Genomic DNA, 19,807 nt, shown 5'->3' with positions numbered 1-19,807 from the left:
CAGATACTTCACTTCCTTGTTGCTTTACTGTTTATATTCAATACAAAAAGGTGAAATCATCTATAAATAAACTTTATGACATTGGTGAACATAATAGTAATCAAATAACTCCAAGTAACAAAGCAGCAAAATAACTAAAACATAACAGGATAGGCCAAACATCAGCACAATGCAACAACTACACCTGACTGTGACACATCTTACACAGTGGCAGCACAACCACAGTCCAACTCACAAAAAGCAACAACAACCATTACAATACTGCAAATAATAACAAACCACGAATTGCAACATGACAATAGCAAAGCAGAACACAGCACAATCAACAATTCCGAAAGCATCAGAGCTGGGACCCTGGATAACTGCTGCCACTTAGGACATATCTGAGGAGGGTGCTGAGACCAATAGATAGAGTGCATGTGCATCTGTTTGCAGGTGTGTGTGTGTACATGGGGCTGTATCTGCCTGCTGTGTCTGTTGGTAAGACAGGGATCCAGTCAAGGGCCCTTAAATTGTGATCCTTCCTTGATGTTTAATATATTTCCCATGTTCATTTCACAGTGCATTCCTTATGTGTGTTTCTTCACCAATTACAATGAAACAACTGGCACAACTAATCAGTACAATATCTGCTGCTTGTCCAAAATATGTTATCACCCTGACCACATTGATTTTTGCACAGTTGCTATTTCTATATCAAACATCCCTTATCAAATTGGTAATGCTACTACATTAAAAAGTAAGTAACAGTGGCCAATTATTGTCATGTTATGGACATTCTTGGCAGCATTCTACCTGTTCCTGGTATAGTTAATAAAAACCATAACAATCAGCTCCTGGTATGCAATATATAAAATTTCATAAATTTCACAGGCTCTTTAGCAATAAAATCCCTTCAAATATATATCTATAGTCAAGTTTATAAAACTAAAGTGCAATGTGCCAGCTTTTTACCAGCTTTCAATTTCTAAACAGTTAAAACTCGTCAGGTAAATATGCGTCCCAGATAGCAGATTTACGTTTATGGTGTAAGCAGTCAGAAATTTGATCAATCTGCATATTAACTGCACATCGTTAGGGTCAAACGTTGACATCACTGCAGGCCGACACGAGCGATTCCCGTTTCTCTCAAAAATTGGTTTTAACAGTTGTTGACGTGCTTCATTTAAGACCGGACAAATACAAATCAGGTCAACCATATCTTCCTTGGGGCCGTTACATAACCTACAAGAAATCTCTCCTCCGTTCTTACACGATGGTTGATCCGCTCTAGATGGTAGAGCTCCTAAACCAAGCGCTAGGAAACGATGCTTAATATGAAGTGCAAAAGTTGAGGTCAGGTATTGTGATGGGCCAAGGTGGTGTACGTGTGCATTAGAAGCCAGGCGTGTGAGCATTGTGCAAATTTAGCTTTATAATCTAAAAAGGATTGTAAACCTATTTCCTTTTTTATCGCTTGACACAAAAGGGGATATGAGATATTGGAATCCCATAGGTACTTTGTTTGTGTCTCTTGCAGGGAGTTGAGCAAGTACCTATTATATACTGATTTTGGATTATTGCTCACTGAATTCCATAATGCCACAACTAGAGGGCTGGCAGTATTTTTGCTTATTTTATACCAAATCTTTATTGTATGAGCTTTCCTATCCAGCTGCTGTTGTATTAGGCTGAATTCTAACCTGACATGTGCAGGGGAAGCAGAGCGAGGAAGATTAAAGACTTGTTTATAAACTTTTATTTGTTGCCGATCCAGTAGGAAAGCGTCTTTCCTGTGTAGAGCTACACTTCCATATGTAGTGGCTGGGAGGGATTTGGAGGACATATCAGACAGTAATGGCTTGTACGATGGACCTTTTAATCTTTTAGCTAGGGCGCAGAAAGCAAACACCAAGGCTTTACACTTTTGTGCGATATACTGCTTTTGCGGCACAAGATTGGTCTTATTGTCTATAGTAAAGCCAAGGTATTTGTAGCTGCGAGTCGTTTTAAGAGTAATGCCGCTCAACTTTATTTTATTTGCAGGATTCAAAGGGCATCCTATGGACATGGTTTTAGTCTTTGAAGTGTTAACTTCTAGTTCGTTTATCTTTACAAATTCGCCCAAGGTACTAACCAGCCGTTGCAGCCCTATTTTCGTGTGGCTTAGCAAAACGATATCATCAGCATACGAAAGATGTGATATGGACAGATCTCCCATCCTTGGTGAATGTGAGTTGGTTGTGTCCAGCTTTGAGGAGAGATCTGCCATAAAAAGATTAAAGAGGTGCGGGGCCAGAACGCAGCCTTGTTTTAGCCCTATATTTGTTGGTATCCTCCTAGACATTTTTGAGCCATCTGCTACCTTGACCTGCACCCAGGTTTTGTCATATAGCATTTCGATGCACCTAAGAATTCATTCTTGCAAGCCCCAACATCGCAATTTGCTCCAGAGAATTGCTCTATCCACCTGATCAAAAGCAATTTTGAAGTCCACAAAACATAAATGTAACTTTTTCTTTGAGCCTTTCGCTCGGTTGGCGATATCTCCTAGCGTGAGGATATTGATCACTGTGCCATAACCCTTGCGGAAACCAGTTTGATTAAAGGGGGCCAGGTTGTTTAAGTTGGACCAGTTGAGCAGGTCTGCTAGAATTAGGATGGCAAAATATTTGGCCTCACTGTCAATTAGTGCTATCTATCTGTAGCTGGCTGGGTTTGCCCGACCACCCCCTTTATATATTGGATTAATGATGGATCCTTTCCAGATATCTGGAATGATTCTATTGCGCTCAACTTCAGTATATAAAATTGACAGTGTAGTTGACCAATAATCATGATCAGCCTTGAATATTGCTTGCAGAAGACCGTTAGGGCCAGGGGCCCCGTCCCTGCGGCCACTCCTGATGACTTGGGCAATTTCCTTGGCACTGAATCCAGCCCCCCACTGACAAACGTCTGTAGGTTTTACCGAGACCTTCAGGTGCTGGTTTCCTTCAGATGAGAGTGGTTTGAAAAAAATATCAGCCAGGTGCTCCACCCATTTATCTTCTGAAATTGATGTACAGTTTATTATTCTTACCTGCCGGACAATTTCATTCACTGATTCTCAAAAGGCCCTTGAATTGGCCGTCTTTGAGGTATAAAGTAATTTGAGCCAGAAGTCATCCCCCTTTTTAGTTCGTGTTTGCCATGCCTGATTTTTATATTTTTTTCACAAGATTTTTATTTTTGCGCATAAAGATTCTGTAGGAGGTCTGTCTTTTGTAGATCTAAGGTTGCGCCTCTGTTCCTTTCTTAATTCTAAGATTGTTGGTGGTAGGCTTGATAACCTCATCCCATGATTTGGAGATTGACGCCTGGCTGAGCCAAGTGAAGGAACTGACCGTAGAAAGCTGGCCCACACTTCCACAGCTGACAGATCCTGGCATACTGCCGATTGAAGCAGAGTTTTTATATTTTTACACAGCCGTGGTAATGAGGACTCCAACCAGATCAGGCGATTTAGGTTGATGGAGGTTATTATTCCTAATTCCTTTGTAGCTGAAAGAAAGCATGGGGCATTCCAGACCAATCCTATGTATTGACATGAGTGGTCACTGTGGAGAGTAGGTTTGATTTTAAATTTGCTGACATGGGCTAATAAGGGAAGAGACACAGCAGTATAATCTATTATAGTCGCAGACTTTACACTATGATGAGTGACGCTTGGCGGCACATCCTCTTTGATCCTGCCATTTAGTACCCTCATGCTCATGTGCTCTTGTGCCTCTGCCAGTTGTTTGCCCAGTGTATGCAATCTCTTCTGTGCTGACGGAAATTGGGGCAGCACTGACCATATAGTGTTTTCAGCTGCCAGTTTCTCATCCGGTTCTGGAATATGTATCAGGTTGGCATTAAAATTGCCCGTCACTAAAATATCCCATGTTGGGTTGGCGCATCTTATCTCTTCTACCTTGTGCAGTAGTTTCTCAAAGAGAAGTACTTTCCGATTTGTCCGCGGGTGAGCATAAACATTAAAGATGATTAGCGGGGCGTGTTGATTATTACTAAAATTGATTTTAATAGCCTGCAAGTCTGTTGTTGAAAAGGCCAGCTGCTCTGTTGTGGCATGAATTTCCGTGGAGATATACGTGGCTAGACCTCCACTTGGCCTGCCAGATTTATTTGATTTTTCGGCTCTGATGTGATGTAAAGCGTAGCCACCTAGTTCAATTGGGCCTACCAGCCATGTTTCTTGCATTACAATTATCGAATAATTGGAACTGGTCATTACTGTAAATTCATCTGTAATGATAGCTTTTGCTCCAGCGATGTTCCAAGACATAATGGTGACAGCCAACCTTTGATCTACATTTACTGCATTACATGTACTAGGTCAATTGCTTCTTCTCACGTTTAAGGTATGAGCCATCCATCTCCATTCATCCTGTACCCCATTCCCTACAATTGGAGGGTCAACATAAGTTTTTAAATTATCACTGACTTAACAGTGGCTTATTCTTGACATGCAGTTGGAAATAGTCAACCAGGTGTCCGGTACCTCCTGGCATTCCTGAAGGGTTATAATTACCTTGTTTGTTTCAACATTAAGAAATGGCCCGGCCTCAAATTATCAACCAATGTCAAGTAACCTTTCACATGGACGTGAGTGGCATGCATATTCAATAACAAATACACAACCATCAAGGGGATTACATGACCAGCACCTCTTAGTTACTCTATGGATTCCCCGGGATGAGTAAGAGGGACATTGGCACAAAAGTGAGATTCTTGTGATGAGCAGAGTGCAGCACCCACCACTCAAGGTCTAGGTACTGCCCATCAACCACCATAATTCCAGAAACCTAGGGCTATAATTTGACTCTACACCTTCATTTATCTACCAAGTATTCATAGTTGTCAAACATGTGAATCTCTACATCTGCATTCTTTTTAAAAGTCGCCTTCCAGTATCCCTGGCCAGTCACCACTGGGAGTCAACAAGATGCCTCACCATGGCATGGAGGTACCACTGTAATATCAATAAACATGTTCCCGCATGAGATTCATTGCCAGCCTACAAAGGCTACAAAAACTATCCCCACAACTGTGATAATATGAACCCCACTCTGAAGGCTCTCCACTGTCCTCGGTTGAAAGCCGATATTTAATTCAAGGTACTATACACCATCTCTTAGGCCTATATCTGCAAAGATCCAGAATCCCAGCCAGCACAAATTATGCTTTTGTCAGGAACACATGTTCTTCATCTATGTACCAGATCCATCAAAGAACCTACAAAAGGTCAAGACATAAAAGCACATCTTTGGGAGGAAAGGGCCCAGAGTGTTGAATGGCCATAACCCCTTCCTGAGACATAACTACTCACTACTGTTCAGAAAACACCTAGAGATCGATCTAATCAAACTTGATTTCTAATGAAGCTCTTTCATAGCTAAAAGGTTGCAATCAGGAATATCAGGATCCAGCCCTCTGAGTGGACTGTAACCTCCCTTGCTTGTTGTCTCTCTTTACAAACTGTCTGTTGTCAGCCTTTCTCTGAAGTAGCTCAGAGTTAAGTGCTGCGGTTATACAGCACTCATGAGGCCTAAACATATCATCATCAGATAGCAAGGATGGACATCAAATGGAAAGGATTTTGGGCCAGATGTATGACCACGGCCCTTTGCGATTCGGTAATAGCGATTTTAAATAAATCGCTATTACCGACTCGCAAAGTTCATGTATCACATTTGCTATTCGGTAATAGCGATTTCTTAAAAATCGCAAATGCTATTACCGAATTGCAAATTGTGATACCAGCCCCATTCGCAGCTATGAGCCTGTTGGCCCATAGTTGCAAATTTTTTGCATTTCCAAAATTGCGATTTCTGAACCAGAAATCGCAATTTTGGAAATGCAAATCCCCAGGGTGCTGGGGGCCTATGGCCCCCTCTGCTGCACCCCAAAAATGCTTTGGGGGACATGTAAGGTGCACACATGCCAAAAAGGCATGTGTACTTTTCATGTTCAATTTAAAAATGCATTTTAAATGCATTTTTAAATTTTCCACCAGGTTACCACCTGGTTGCAGTCCATGATATTTTGCATGTGCAAAATGCCATTCTGCGAAAAAGCGCAATTTGCATTTTTTTGCAGCATTGCCTTGCGATGTGGATTTTGCGAATCGCAAATTGTGATTCGCAAAACCCAGGTTGCAACGCAAGAAATCGCTATATTAGCAATTTCTGCTTTGCGGTCTGCGAATGCCTTTCATGCATTGCAACCACTGTTTTGCACTTGCAAACGGCCGAATTTTTCAATTTGCACCATTTGCGAGTGCAAAACATTTTCATACATCTGGCCCTTCATGAGATATGCCCAGGCAATGCATTAACTATATTGATGAAGCTTCTATAATATTATGGATGCCGTTTGTGGCCCGATAATATATGTCTGTTGTCGCCTCCCAGCTCTTGGTAACGAGGAGAGTCATTGTTGTATGAATCTGTACAATGTATCTCTAGGACCAGTGATTATGACATATGCATAACTATTAGTTTTTCCATCTTGACCCTTCCAGGTTGATGTCCCACCATCACGTGTCACTGTAAATTGAATTAGAAGTGGCAGCATTCAAGAAGCACTGGCAAAGGCACATGGTCTGGCATTCATATGTTAAAACGGACAAACACAGGCATGCACAAACACTGTGGCCTTTGTAATACTGGTGGTGGCAATGTTGCAGGTAATGTGGTGATAGTGGTGCTAGTAATAGTTGTGGAGGTAGTAGAGGACGTAATAGAGGTGGTGATAATGTTGGTGGTGGTATTAATGGTGGAGGTGATGGAAATGGTTGCTGTAATGGTGGCCATTACGATAATAGTGATGGCATTAGTTAATTTACTGGTGGTAATGTCTTCCACGTAAGTCAGAGAAAAACATTTAAAAAAGCTGACTGAAATAAAAAAACATAACAAAGTTGCCTTCTGAGTGCAATTTATATATGAGGTAATGAATTGAATATGAGATAATTGGGGACATTTTGCAGTTATAATAGTCCCTTATGCATTGTAATACAGGCATCCCACAGAAAGAGACATGATACCCCAAACACTCAATAGGCTGAGGTGAGACAATACTACTCCACTTCATGCTGCCAAGTGACATTTTATGTACTGTTTATGTATCAGTGTACCAGCAAAACTGCTATGTCCCGGGCTGGGTACCCCTGGAGCCGGGCATGGGAGATTGGGTCCCATGGGAGCATTAATGGCTCCGTGTGCCCCCCACCTCCTCTTTGAAAATTGTGGCCAGGCCCCAGGGGATGGGGTCGCTGGACCCAAATTAGCCTTGGTAGGGGGCCTGTGCACTGCTTCCCCATTGCTAGCATGGCCAGGTCCCAGGGATGGGGCTCCTGTGGCTGAAATCAGCCCCGGGAGGGGGGCTGTGGGCCCACTCCTTCACTTTATACTATAGCAGAACCCTGGGGATGGGGTCCTCAGGGCTGAAATCGGCCCGGGATGAGGTCCAGGTGCACCCCTGACCCCAAGTACATACATAAATTCATACAGGACTCGGTCCACTCAGGGGGCAGAAAAGAAAAGTGCAGGAGACTGGGTTTTTTCTTTTTAATTTTGCCACAGACCTGCGGATCCACCATGGATGTGCAGCAAAGGTGGGGTCCTGGTGAACCCCACCTCTAGGCCTAGGGGAATGGCTTGGTGGTATTAACTGTCCTATTATGTCACAAGAAAGAAAAAAAAAATTGTTTACAAAATAATATCTAAGTACAACATATATTACAAAATCATTCTACCATACATAGACACACCTAAATAATTCATTTACTTTTAAAAAAAACCTAGAAATTCACTTGATGAAAGTAACATTATAGATAATTTCACAGTGATATTGTTTACATTTTGAACTAAAAAAACACAGAAATTTAGCAGTTATCGAAATCAGTGCTAACTATAACGTGTGCCCCTTCCATGCACTGCTTATGACCTTGCATACTAACAATCAAAGGATGAGCATTATGAAGGGGTGATCAATTATAAAAATGGGTGAACGACAAGGTGTGGGAGTTAGAAGGTCACCTCTCAAAAAAGACAAGGGCGAGGAGGAAGAACGATGGGGGGTTGAAAAAAGCAGGGAGAAAATGAGAGAAAACTGGTTTGGGCTGGCCCACAGAAAAACAATTAAAAGGTGAAATGTCACAACTGAACAGGACCTGGAAGGGAAGAATAGATGCATACAAGCCTAGTAGAAAGACAAAGAGCCCATTTTAACATGGTTTACATTTCACAAAAGCATGAAAGTGCACCATTAAAATTACATTTTATCAACTGCTTTCTACCAAATGCTAAACTCCATTCTTCTTGAAAATTACATAATTTAGGCGGGATGGTATTGTAGAAAGCAACCGTTTAATCTACAGGAGAAGCATGCCAATGGTGGGTGTGTAAGTCCACAGGGGGGACATTCACTCTACGAGCACTCCTCTTGCCTGTATCCCAGGATCTCACACTCACAGGATGTGGCCATCAATTACTGTGAGACAGTAGCCTCTTTCTAGCATGGCTATCCCCATTTTTGTCCTGTTTGTCAGTGCTTGTCAGTGTGTTTTTACTGTCTCACTGGGATACTGCTAGTCAGGACCCCAGTGCTCATAGTTTGTGGCCTACATGTCAGTATGTTTTACTGTTTTGTCAGTATGCTTGACTGTGTCACTTGAGTCCTGCTAATCAGAACTCCAGTACTTATGCTCTCTCCGTTTCCCAATTTGTCACCATAGTCTAGTGACTACATATTTCACTCCAGATTGGCATACTGGACCCCCTTATAAGTCCCTAGAATATGGAACCTAGGTACCCAGGGAACCTGGGTTCCAGGAGATCCTTTTGGGCTGCAGCATTTTGTTTGCCACCCATACGGGCCATTGCAGCCTGAGTGAAATAGTGTAAGCACTATTTCACAGCCATTTTCACTGCACCAGGTTACTTATAAGTCACCTCTATATCTAGCCTTCAGATCCTGAAAGCTAGGTGCATAGTACCTGTGTGTGAGGGCACCCCTGCACTAGCAGAGGTGCCGCCACGTCATCCAGGCCCATTTTCCCAGACTTCGTGAGTGCGGGGACGCCATTATAAGTGTGCACTACATATATGTCAATACATATATGTAGCTTCACAATAGTAATAATCCAGTCTACACTGGTTCAGGGACCCCCAGTCCCTGGTCTGGCATGAAACTGGACAAAAGAAAGGGGAGTGACAACTCCCCTGTCCATCAACACCCAAGGGGTGGTGCCCAGAGCTCCTCCAGCGTGTCCCTGGGTTCTGCCATCTTCTTTTCAGGAAGGTCAGGGAACTCTGGGAACATCTGAGTGGCCAGTGCCAGCAGGTGATGTCAGAGACCCCTCCCGATAGGTGCTTACCTGGTTAGGTGACCAATCCCCCTCTCAGGGCTATTTAGGGTCTCTCCTGTGGGTGTTTCCTCAGATTCGGTTTTGCAAGACTCCAGCAGGAATCCTCTGCAACCTCTGCTTCCCCTTCTACCATCGGATCAACAGCAGAACTGCTCCAGGAACTACAACTGCAACAAAGTATCCAAGAAGGCTACTGCAACTCTGTAACTCCAGCTCCTGCCAGCAACTGCAACAGTTTCCAAGTTGTGCATGCTCTGAGTACTGCCTGTCTTCATCCTGCGCCAAAAGAGTCAAAGGAATCTCCCATGGAGTGACTGAGTCACTTCCCTGCTTCAGCAGGCACCTCACTGCAGTGACGACCTGTACTCTGGGTTTCCTCTCCTGACGACGAGCGTGGATCCTGAAACACAGGTAATGGACCGAGTTGACCCAGACTGTCCAAAGGTCCAACTGTCCAAATTTGGTGGAGGTAAAAGCTTGCCTCCCCGAGCCAGACAGTACCCCTGTGCACCACGTGTTTTTGTAGCTCCTAGGGCTTCTATGTGCTTTACTAAGGAATCCTTCATGCACAGTGTAGCCCAGGTCCCCAGCACCCTGTCCTGCGACGCTCAGCTCCCTGAATTGTTCTCCGCTGGCGTGGGATCCCCTTGTGTAGTACTGTGACAACTGTGATTTGCAACTCCTTTGTCCCCATGTTCTGGGACTCCTGTGGTTTCTGCCTGGTCTTCTGAGAGCTCTCTGAAGGGCTGAGAGCCCCCTCTGTCTTCTCAGCCCAAGTTGAGACACCCAGGTCCCTCCTGGACCCAGGTAGCACCTTTCCCCTGTGTGTTTTGCATGAGCCAAGGCTTGTTGGCGGAATGCAACGACGAAAACCAGCCTGCATTCTTCTACTCAATGTGGGACATCTCTTGCACCAAGCAGGAACCCACTGCTATCTTCTTTGGTGCATCTCTGACTTTTTCTTCCAACCGGAAGTTCCACTTTTGCACCTTCATCCGAGTTAGCAGGGGCTCCTGTTTTTCCTGGAATCTTCAGCTGTTCTTGTACTTGGTCTCCTTTCTCCGCAGGTCTTCAGGTCCAGGAATCAATTTTAGATGTCTTGCAGTCTTGTTTGGTTTTTGCATAATCCTTTACCATGACTTCTAGTGTGTTCTGAGGAAACTATCTGTACTTTACTCCTACTTTCCTGGGCTCTGGGGTGGGGAATTTTACTTACCTTTGGTGTTTTCTTACACTCCCAGCACCCTTCTACACACTACTCTTGCCTAGGTGGGAAACTGACATTCACATTCCACTATCTTAGTATATGGTTTGTGTTCCCCCTAGGCCCATTGTGATCTATGGTGATCTAGGGCGATTTTCACTATTTGCACTGTTTTCTGACTGTGTACTTACCTGATTTTGGTTACTAGGGTATATTTTGTGTATAATACTCACCTCCTAAGGGAGTATAGCCTCTAAGATATTTTTGGCCTTGTGTCACTAAAATAAAGTACCTTTATTTTTGGTAACACTGAGTGATGTCTTTCTTGTGTGTAAGTACTGTGTGACTACGGTGGTATTGCAAGAGCTTTGCATGTCTCCTAGTTCAGTCTTGGCTGCTCTGCTACAGGTACCTCTAGACCGCCTGGCTTCTAGACACTGACGACATTTCACTAATAAGGGATAACTGAACCTGGTATAAGGTGTAAGTACCTTAGGTACCCACTGCAAACCAGACTTGCCTCCTATACTTACCTCCACTCTATGAGCACTTCTCTCACCTGTATCCCATTCTTGCACACCCACAAGATGTGGACATCACTTACCTCCACTCTACGAGCACTCTTCTCACCTGTATCCCAGGCTCTCACATTCACAGGTTGTGGCCATCACCTACCTCCACTCTATAAGCACTCCTCTCACCTGGATCCCAGGTTGCAAACTCACAGGATGTGGCCATCACTTACCTCTATTCTAAGAGCACTCCTCTCACCTGTACCCCAGGTTCCCACACTCACAGTATGGGGCCATGACTTATTTCCACTCCACAAGCACTCCTCTCACCTGTATCCCAGACTCTCACACTCACAGGATGTGGCCATCACCTACCTCCACAATGAATAACACAGCAAAGGCCACGATGAGAATGAGGATGATGTGAACTCTCCAGAGGATGGGAGTGCATACAAGCTGTGGACCAGAGGAACAAACAGTGAATATTGGAACAGAAGAGTGACTGAGTGCTGCAATGCAGAATTTATTATAATTACTGATGCCCAAATTCGCAAACAGCCTGCACCCACATGCAGCTTGGTTTCAGCGCATTGTCATGGTGCAAACATAGGAAACACAACTTTGGACTTGTGCCCATCCACCATAAGACAACTTTGGACTTGTGCCCATCCACCATGAGACAACTTTGGACTTGTGCCCATACATCATAAGACAACTTTGTACTTGTGCCCAAACCACCATAAGACAACTTTGGACTTGTACTCATCTACCATAAGATTACTTTGGGTTTGTGCCCATCCACCATAGGACAACATTGGATGTGTGATTGTCCACCATGAGAGAAATATGAACTTGTTCCGATTCTCCATAGGTCTGACAAAGAGTGTCAGCTGCTTGGGAATACTCTGCTGTGGGAATGGAGGGAGGCAGCAGAAGTCCCTTCTAAATTACAGAGGTAGCACACAAATGGTCAGTGAACTCACAGATTCCTTGAATCTTTATTCTCTTCCTTTTACTTTTGGGGAAAGGGACAGAAACATTTGCATGTATTTATTTATTTATATATAATATATTTACTTATTCTTAGCATAGCAAATATCAGGGGTACAGCTTCTAGTATGAACACTCCAGTATGAAAGATATAACCTAGTGAATGAGATTAGGCCTGTCCAAAATTTAAATTACATCAGTGGAATTTGCATCATTTGGGGAATTTACTGTTATGTTTTTTACTTGAAATTCACAAAATTATGATACTATTCTACGTCATGGAATTATGCGTCTGTTTGTGCCAAATTTATATTGCAGGTGGTGGGAAAAGAGAACCCAACCAGAAAGCAAATGTTTTTAATTTGCAGCAATTGTGTTTTTGTGCTATTTATTTAGTACAAAATGTGTCCTGGCGCCAAAATGTGATTTAGGGGACATTTACAGACAACAAATAGTGCTAAATTATGAATTTGCATTTCATGTAATTATGTGTAGTTCTGTTTAACTGACCCTAAGTTTAGCATAATCACACAAAATCAAATTAGACTGATTTCCCAAGCCCCTACTTGTGATATAAAAACGCAATAGAAAGTGATGTAGGGAATGTTAGCTGAAGAGGAGGAAGACGATGAAGTATTCAAAGAACACAACGGAGATGGGGACAGAAGGGTGCACAGTAGCGATTGACAGAATTCCCCTTTCCCACCCACAGTGAACACATGAAATTGTGTTCGAATCCACTGCTTCTGCATCCACCAGTTCTGGATTGGAAAAAGGAGAGAATGCAGGAAAACTGCTCCACAATACAAGAGTTCCTAGTTCTGGGTATCGTGGAAACCAAGGATTGAGAAGTGGTTGAGATGCTAGCACTATCAGGGGCTGACCATTGCACTCAACGCAATGTTTATTACATGCAGGTATTTATAAACTCTTCAAATACACTTCCCGGGCAGGGGATCTTGAGTATGGTGCCTGCCTGCAAGGAGGACCCAGGCAGGTACTGAAAGGATTACTTACAGGTGATCTTCATTAACCTTGGAATAGTCCTTGTCATCATAGCAGCTTACTGCCACCCTCCACCCTTACAGGTAGTGTTTACAGGAGGCACCTTTTTATCTTATTGGTGGAGTCTGTTTTATTTGAAATAGAGTAAAGGTTTGGTAGCTTTTCCCTGTCGAGAGGTGAGGTGGTCTCATAGGTTATGGGTATGACGAGGAGGATATACGTAGGGGTAATGCACACACACTTCCTGGCTGAGGAGTCTAGCCTTAAGGTAAATACACTGCTCAGCCACTCAGAGCAGCTCAAAGAGTCAGCCCTGCTTTTTTGTGTATTTCCCGACACACAGAGCAGAGGATCAGCAGCAATTCAGCTCTCTGGGCGAGAAAAAATGTGAATGCCACTTGTTTCACTTTCCACACAGGAATTTCACCCACCTTGAGATATGAAGACATGGGAAAAGTAAGCAGTTAGGACAGTCTCCTATTGTGAGGAGACTCTGTTAGTTGTGGATACTGGAGTGATCATGAGATCCTTGGATGGGAGATTAATTGAGCAGGAGAGGATAGGACCAATCTGAGGACTGAAGATGAACATGGTTAGATATCTGTGGTACCACTGAGTGTGGACCACTGACCAGGACTGGTTGAGGGACATCTGCATTGGAACCTTGTGGTTGTAATACACTGAGTGCTCCGGGCCATGAGCAAGTTGAGCTAGTGCCCCGGCGCTGCTCACCTGTTGACTGAATTAGTCTATTAAAAATGGTTGTTCAAACACACTTATACAAGTGTGCCCTTTCCACAATATCTTTCGGGGCTCTAATGATGGCAAATCTAAAGAATTATTTTTGTCACAAGACAAGAAGTTGTTTCAAGGTGTAATAAAAGGTGGTAATATGGATTAAAAGTGGTACAGTGGACCCTGAATTACAGGGATTACAGAAACTAAAGAAGGACTGTATTGTCTCCTGAGGGAATCAGTATGGTAATCGCACGACAGAGCAATCAAAGTTCAATATTATAAACTGATGCTCATAGAATTAAATCACTGGTGCTCATAACATTGCTATGACTGGTTTATCTTTAATTCTATTACTTTGTAAATGTCAAATACATCCAACATTTTATAATAGGCTGAGTCAGATCTGTGAGTACCACAGATGCTGTACTTTGTGGTCTGCGGTGTGGTGTGTGTGTTTTAACACATCAGTTTCAAGGATCCTTCTAGCAATCACCTCTGACTTTAAACTATGCAGGAATGTGCTTAAGAAAAGCTGGCAGAGCACTGTACTGTGCTCTCTGCTGTCTCCAGGGCCAGGCACCAGTAAATGGCCAGGTTGCACTGCACATCCTCTTATCAGTGCTGTCTCCTGCAGACGTCTGACAACAGAGACTCCATGTTTGACTGGCAAGTATGACAACAGAGACTCCATGTGCGACTGACAAGTATGACAACAGAGACTCCATGTGTGACTGACAAGTATGACAACATAGACTCCATGTGTGACTGACAAGTATGACAGCAGAGACTCCATGTTTAACTGGCAAATATAACAGAGACGCTATGTTTGACTGGCAAATATGACAACAGAGACTCCATGTTTGACTGGCAAGTATGACAACAGAGACTCCATGTGCGCTGACAAGTAGGACAACAGAGACTCTATGTGTGACTGACAAGTAGGACAACAGAGACTCCAGGTGCGACTGACAAGTAGGACAACGCAGGCACCATGTTTCACTGGCAAATATGACAACAGAGACTCCATGTTTAACTGGCAAATATAACAGAGACGCTATGTTTGACTGGCAAATATGACAACAGAGATGCCATGTTTGACTGGTCTCGGTCCTACATGCAGCATTGCAATAGGGGGGCCATGACCTCTTAACTCAAAGCAAAAGCCAATGGGAGACTTGTCTGCTTGCAGAATGGACTGCCAAGCAGTGGACCATAGCATTGGAATGAGTGGAACAGATCTCACAAAACGCCCCCTTGAAATTCACCCAGTTCAATTTTGTGCACCAAATCTACCTCACACTGCACCGCCTACCTGGGATGTTTGCTGGGACCTCCCTTACGCGAACACAAGTACTCAAATTATGTGATAAAATGAACCCACCCATCCCTAATGAAACATCAATCATGACAAAACAATAAAGTGACTAGACTGAACCTCCTGACGACAAGCTTGCACCCCTCGATGCCTTCCATAGGGTGATACACATGTTAGAACACTAGAATACCCCACCGCCACGACTAGGGGACCGCGATCCTTCACCCCTTCCCATCTCCCCCATCACTAGCCCTCTGATATCAATATGATTGTCCCCCATCATCCGCTGTAACATAGCCCGTATGACGATCATCAGCTACATCAGCCAGGAAACTTCAGGTGTTATTGTTCTGTTTGGTATTCCTTGTTGTGCATGTTAAACTTGGGTAGGACACAATAGGATGTAACTTTCTGTTCTAGATTATTACTGCTTTCGGTGTTATTGCTCTCTACTGCTGCCGAATCCAGGGCTCTGGAAGACATACAATCCATGCACTGCCCTTGCTGAAGATGTGCAATGGCCACCACTTCGCTCATGCTAGAGTAGATTGCTGTACTCTGCTCATACTCCGGAGATTGACAATAAAACAAAAAAAGAGTTTTTTTTTTAAATGAAGCATCACACTATCCTCTATGGCAAACACAACATCTTTATCTCAGCAGACGACTCATTTGAAACCAATGCAAGGAGGAAGACATGTTTTAGCTTTAAGAGCGCACCTGGAAAAGGGACATGTGTTTTGGTTTGATTGAAGAAATGTTATGATCTTGATGCCGATGAACTATAGATATGTCTAATCCGAAGCCTGCAACAGCTCGAGATGCACAGTTGACACCCAATGGTTAGAGTAAAGATAAAGAGCAAAGGGTGAATATGGTCATAAACCAAAGGGTGAGAAATGCGAGGAACAAAGATGGAGCATACTGGGACGCATGCGACAACTCCAGGTCACCCCAAAAAAAGACTGGTTCGACAAGAGGTGCCTATGGCCCATCATCGATTGGCTAAAAGGGGTGGGCTGGGCCCGGCATCAAAAGCACCTACTGTTGGGTACTATTTTTATTTATATTGCAGTGAATTGCAATCATAATTTTTTGTGGGGGGGTCTGATGGTTGATAGGTCATCACTAGGTCTTGGCTGCTGAATAGAGGGCTTGCCTTATCACATTACCATATGGTGTTAGCACTGTGACACTATTCAATACCTAGAATGATAATGGTACCAGAATGTTACATCCGGTTAGTTCATTCTACTCATGTGGAGTGCCTGGTGAAGGTGGAGTTGGTGTTTATTCATATCTGTAAACTAATTAAACCTCCCACAACTTTTAATCAGACTCTGCTTAGTATTTGATACTGCTGAATTCCCCTCAACCCCAGAGAGTGTACACCCTTACCTCAGGAACTCATTAAACAAGAGCTGGCATTGATTTCTACCTACTTTTGTCTTGGCCCCTCTCTTACCTAAGCCCAGATAATACCAAGTAGTGCCTCAGAGCACGACCTAATTGGAATTTGACCAGACCTCTCCTTGGTACTCGCAGACTGGAGCTCGGTGAATGAATAAAGGCAGATATGGATCCTCCACGGAGAAGCAGTGGCTGTGTTCCTTCTTAGGAACACATGTAGACAACAATGAGGGCTCTGTAGCTTCTGAGCAGTTGTTATCGGCTGTGGGTAAAGCCCACCTCATGGGAGGAATGATGAAGGATGCTTCGTTGGCAAACAAAGGCACAGGAATCTCAGAAGCTGTTTGAGGATAGTATAAGAGAATTCAGGCACATTACAACCAGGGGAGAATGCCGGTATGCTGTTAGCAGCACGGCTATGTCAGAGAGAATGTCAGAACACTGCCCGTGGTGGAGGAATGAACAGTGACTGATTGATGCACCATGTTAAGTCTTTGACTGAATTCAACTTTCATGCCTGTACCATTCCAACCAGGGTTCCTGCTGAGACCTAATCTGCTGATGATGCCTGAGCATCTAAGAGGAAATTAGCGAAGCCAAAGATGACGTATCGGCAGGGAAGACCTCTTGGGATCATTGTTAGGATTAGGGAGAAGAGAGAGGTTAAAGGCTCAGTCAGCTTGCATGATACACTGGCAATTTGGAATCAGGGAAAAAGTGTAAACAACTACGACTACAACTCCCAAGATCATCTGCACAAGAGGAATTTACTGAGTTGAATTCCTCCTACAAGAAATGGAGACTTTTTTGTAGAAGTAGGCTGCTAACTTTGAAGTGTGCTCTCTTCCTGGTTGTAGGCACAGGGATCCAAATCCTCTGTTTAGCCTGCAGTAGCTGCCTGGCAGCGTTTTGGGGTGTTGTGTGCTTTCCCAATGTGAGAATTCATCAATGTGTTCATTTGCTGCACCTCTCATGTTTTGCCCCTAAGCCCTTCCCTTCTGTAGTGGGATTGGATAGGGCTGTTACTTTGTGTGCTTAGCATACTTTCACCTTAGCATTGCAGATTCTGTGCGTTCCGGTTTGGTGCAGGTATCCAGGCCGGTGTTGGGCTCATCCCAGCACCGTCTGCACAGAGTCAGGTAAGAGTCACAGTATTGTTTACATGTATGTGTCTTCATTTACTCCTTTGTTTGTGTGCTCAGTGTCAAGTCTCCCAGTTCCCGCTGGGACTGCGGCTCACTGCGCGAGGATCCGAACCAGATGAGCACCACCTGTCTCTTATTCTCAAACTTCTGGCGCTATCGTATGGTCTGGCAGAAGGGTGGAGCTTTGTCCGTGACCAGACACATTACAGCTCCCAATGTCCTCACCTAATATGCTAATTTACCCTGACCCAGCTAATTAGATTCCTAAACCATATTTCAATCAGTATTCGATTTTTATCATGGAGGCACCTGTACACACATAATATTGGGGTTTCACACTCATTCTGCCACTGACCCAGCCTATTCATGCACATCATTCTAGTTCTGTTTTTAATTTTTTGTATACCATTTACACCACACCATTAATAGAACATCATTCCCTATAGAGTTACATTGTGTGTAATGGCTCTAACAAACACATCACTTGATTTAGTTTTTGTCCAATGGGACAAAAGTCTCAACATCAAACGCCTTTTCAATCTGATTGGTTAGTTTTAGCGTTTCTTCCCAGATGTCCTTTTAAAGACAGATCTGTTTGATATTGACACATCCATTTGACTTTTCTGTTTTTTGCCACCTTACCTCCAGCTGAATGTTGTCTCGTTGACACACAGAAACAATGAAGTGTCAGATTGCACATGCACATGTGCACACATACAAAACGATAGTTCGTTCAGACACCACATGCTGCCCAACATGCCATGATGTATAAATATTTTGATGGGCCACGTGTGCTGGATTTGTGCGAAAAACCTAGGGTCAGGTTGGCATGTCAGCATTGGGAGCTCAGTATGTAAATATGGACAATTCAATTCGCTTAATATAAAATTCATATGTTCATCTGACGAAAGAAATGAATTTCTTGGCAAATTCACATGTGTGTGAGTCACATTTCATAATGTAATAATGCGCCCACAAATAGATTTGTACACAGCACTCACTCTGCCTTTGGGCTCACTCGCCATCACCACGGGGTCCAGCCACGTTCTGCATCCACACGTGTGTGTCTCTTCAGTGTCTGTGCAGTGGCCCAGCTGACGCCTGCTCACACTCACATCAAGTAGGAACATTCAGAATGATGCTCAAACTATTAGACTTACTTCCATGACAATGTAAACTCCCTGGCTGTCAACAAAGATGAAGAAGACGCAGAGTGCGGCGTGGACCATCAGAAAGAGGAGGAAAGGGTCTGGAAAGATACAGGTGAGAAGCATTCAGGGTTGATTTACAATAAAAGGTTAGCCTACAGTTTAACACACTGAATTATAGAGTTAAACTGCTGAAATACCTTCAACGATGATGATCACAGCAGAATGTCTAATTCACATGTGATGCATTTAATTACAAAGAAACAAGGTAAGTTATGGCTCTGTAAAATGATCAGTTGGTAATCCTAACATAGTAACAACTCCGCTTAAATCCCTCCTGTAAGAAGCTCTAATCTATGCAATCCGGACCCTAAACCCAGTAAAACATTCAGCATTGACCTCTCATGGTGCAGTAGGATTACTTTGCTCAGGTGATGAATATTATTTTTATTCTGCAGCAAATACCAAGGATCTAGTGTGTAGAGGCAGCCACTGTGTTTGACAAACTATCCTCTTATGGTAGCAAGACAAGCACAGGCAACAGTAAGGAAGGAAGTATCTGTGAACCCATCGGGTTAAAGGAGGAAAGAGCATGGGGAGGAGGTAAACTGCAGGCCTACAGCGGGAATGAGAGGGACGCCGGGTTACACTGACAATGGGGAGGTGACTGCCAGGTACTACTGATTGGCTGATGGACGATATTCCATAAGGAAAACACTGGGGACCATATTTATGACCACTTTGCCTGGCTTTAAAAATCTGGAGTAATGCAACGCAGCCCAAATCGTGCAAGGAAGTCGTTCCAATGGCACTGCGGTGGGTGTTCCTGTGCAATTCCTGTTGTTTTTGATGCATTTCCAGATTTACCAAACCAAGAAAACCTGGAACGCAGCAAAAATGTACGCCTCCTCATTCGTCTTTGCTTTATTCCTCCTTGCTGCTTCCT

General features: G+C 43.6%; 1 protein-coding gene across 3 annotated transcripts in view; it reads right to left on the bottom strand.

The window, feature by feature from the left end:
* The window catches only part of LOC138265203 (probable cation-transporting ATPase 13A4), a 267,665-nt gene that overhangs the window by 20,541 nt on the left and 227,317 nt on the right, over positions 1 to 19,807 (bottom strand). For all 3 annotated transcript variants that reach the window (XM_069212748.1, XM_069212749.1, XM_069212750.1), the window contains 2 exons: positions 18,874 to 18,962; positions 11,486 to 11,566 (listed from right to left, as the gene is read on the bottom strand). In XM_069212748.1, the coding sequence (XP_069068849.1) occupies positions 11,486 to 11,566; positions 18,874 to 18,962 (170 nt within the window). The remainder of the gene's footprint in view (positions 1 to 11,485; positions 11,567 to 18,873; positions 18,963 to 19,807) is intronic.

The sequence above is a fragment of the Pleurodeles waltl genome, chromosome 11 (assembly GCF_031143425.1).
Source record: "Pleurodeles waltl isolate 20211129_DDA chromosome 11, aPleWal1.hap1.20221129, whole genome shotgun sequence".
Lineage (NCBI taxonomy): Eukaryota > Metazoa > Chordata > Amphibia > Caudata > Salamandridae > Pleurodeles > Pleurodeles waltl.
Note: the sequence above shows the minus strand (reverse complement) of the source record. Positions and strands in the feature narration are given on the sequence as shown.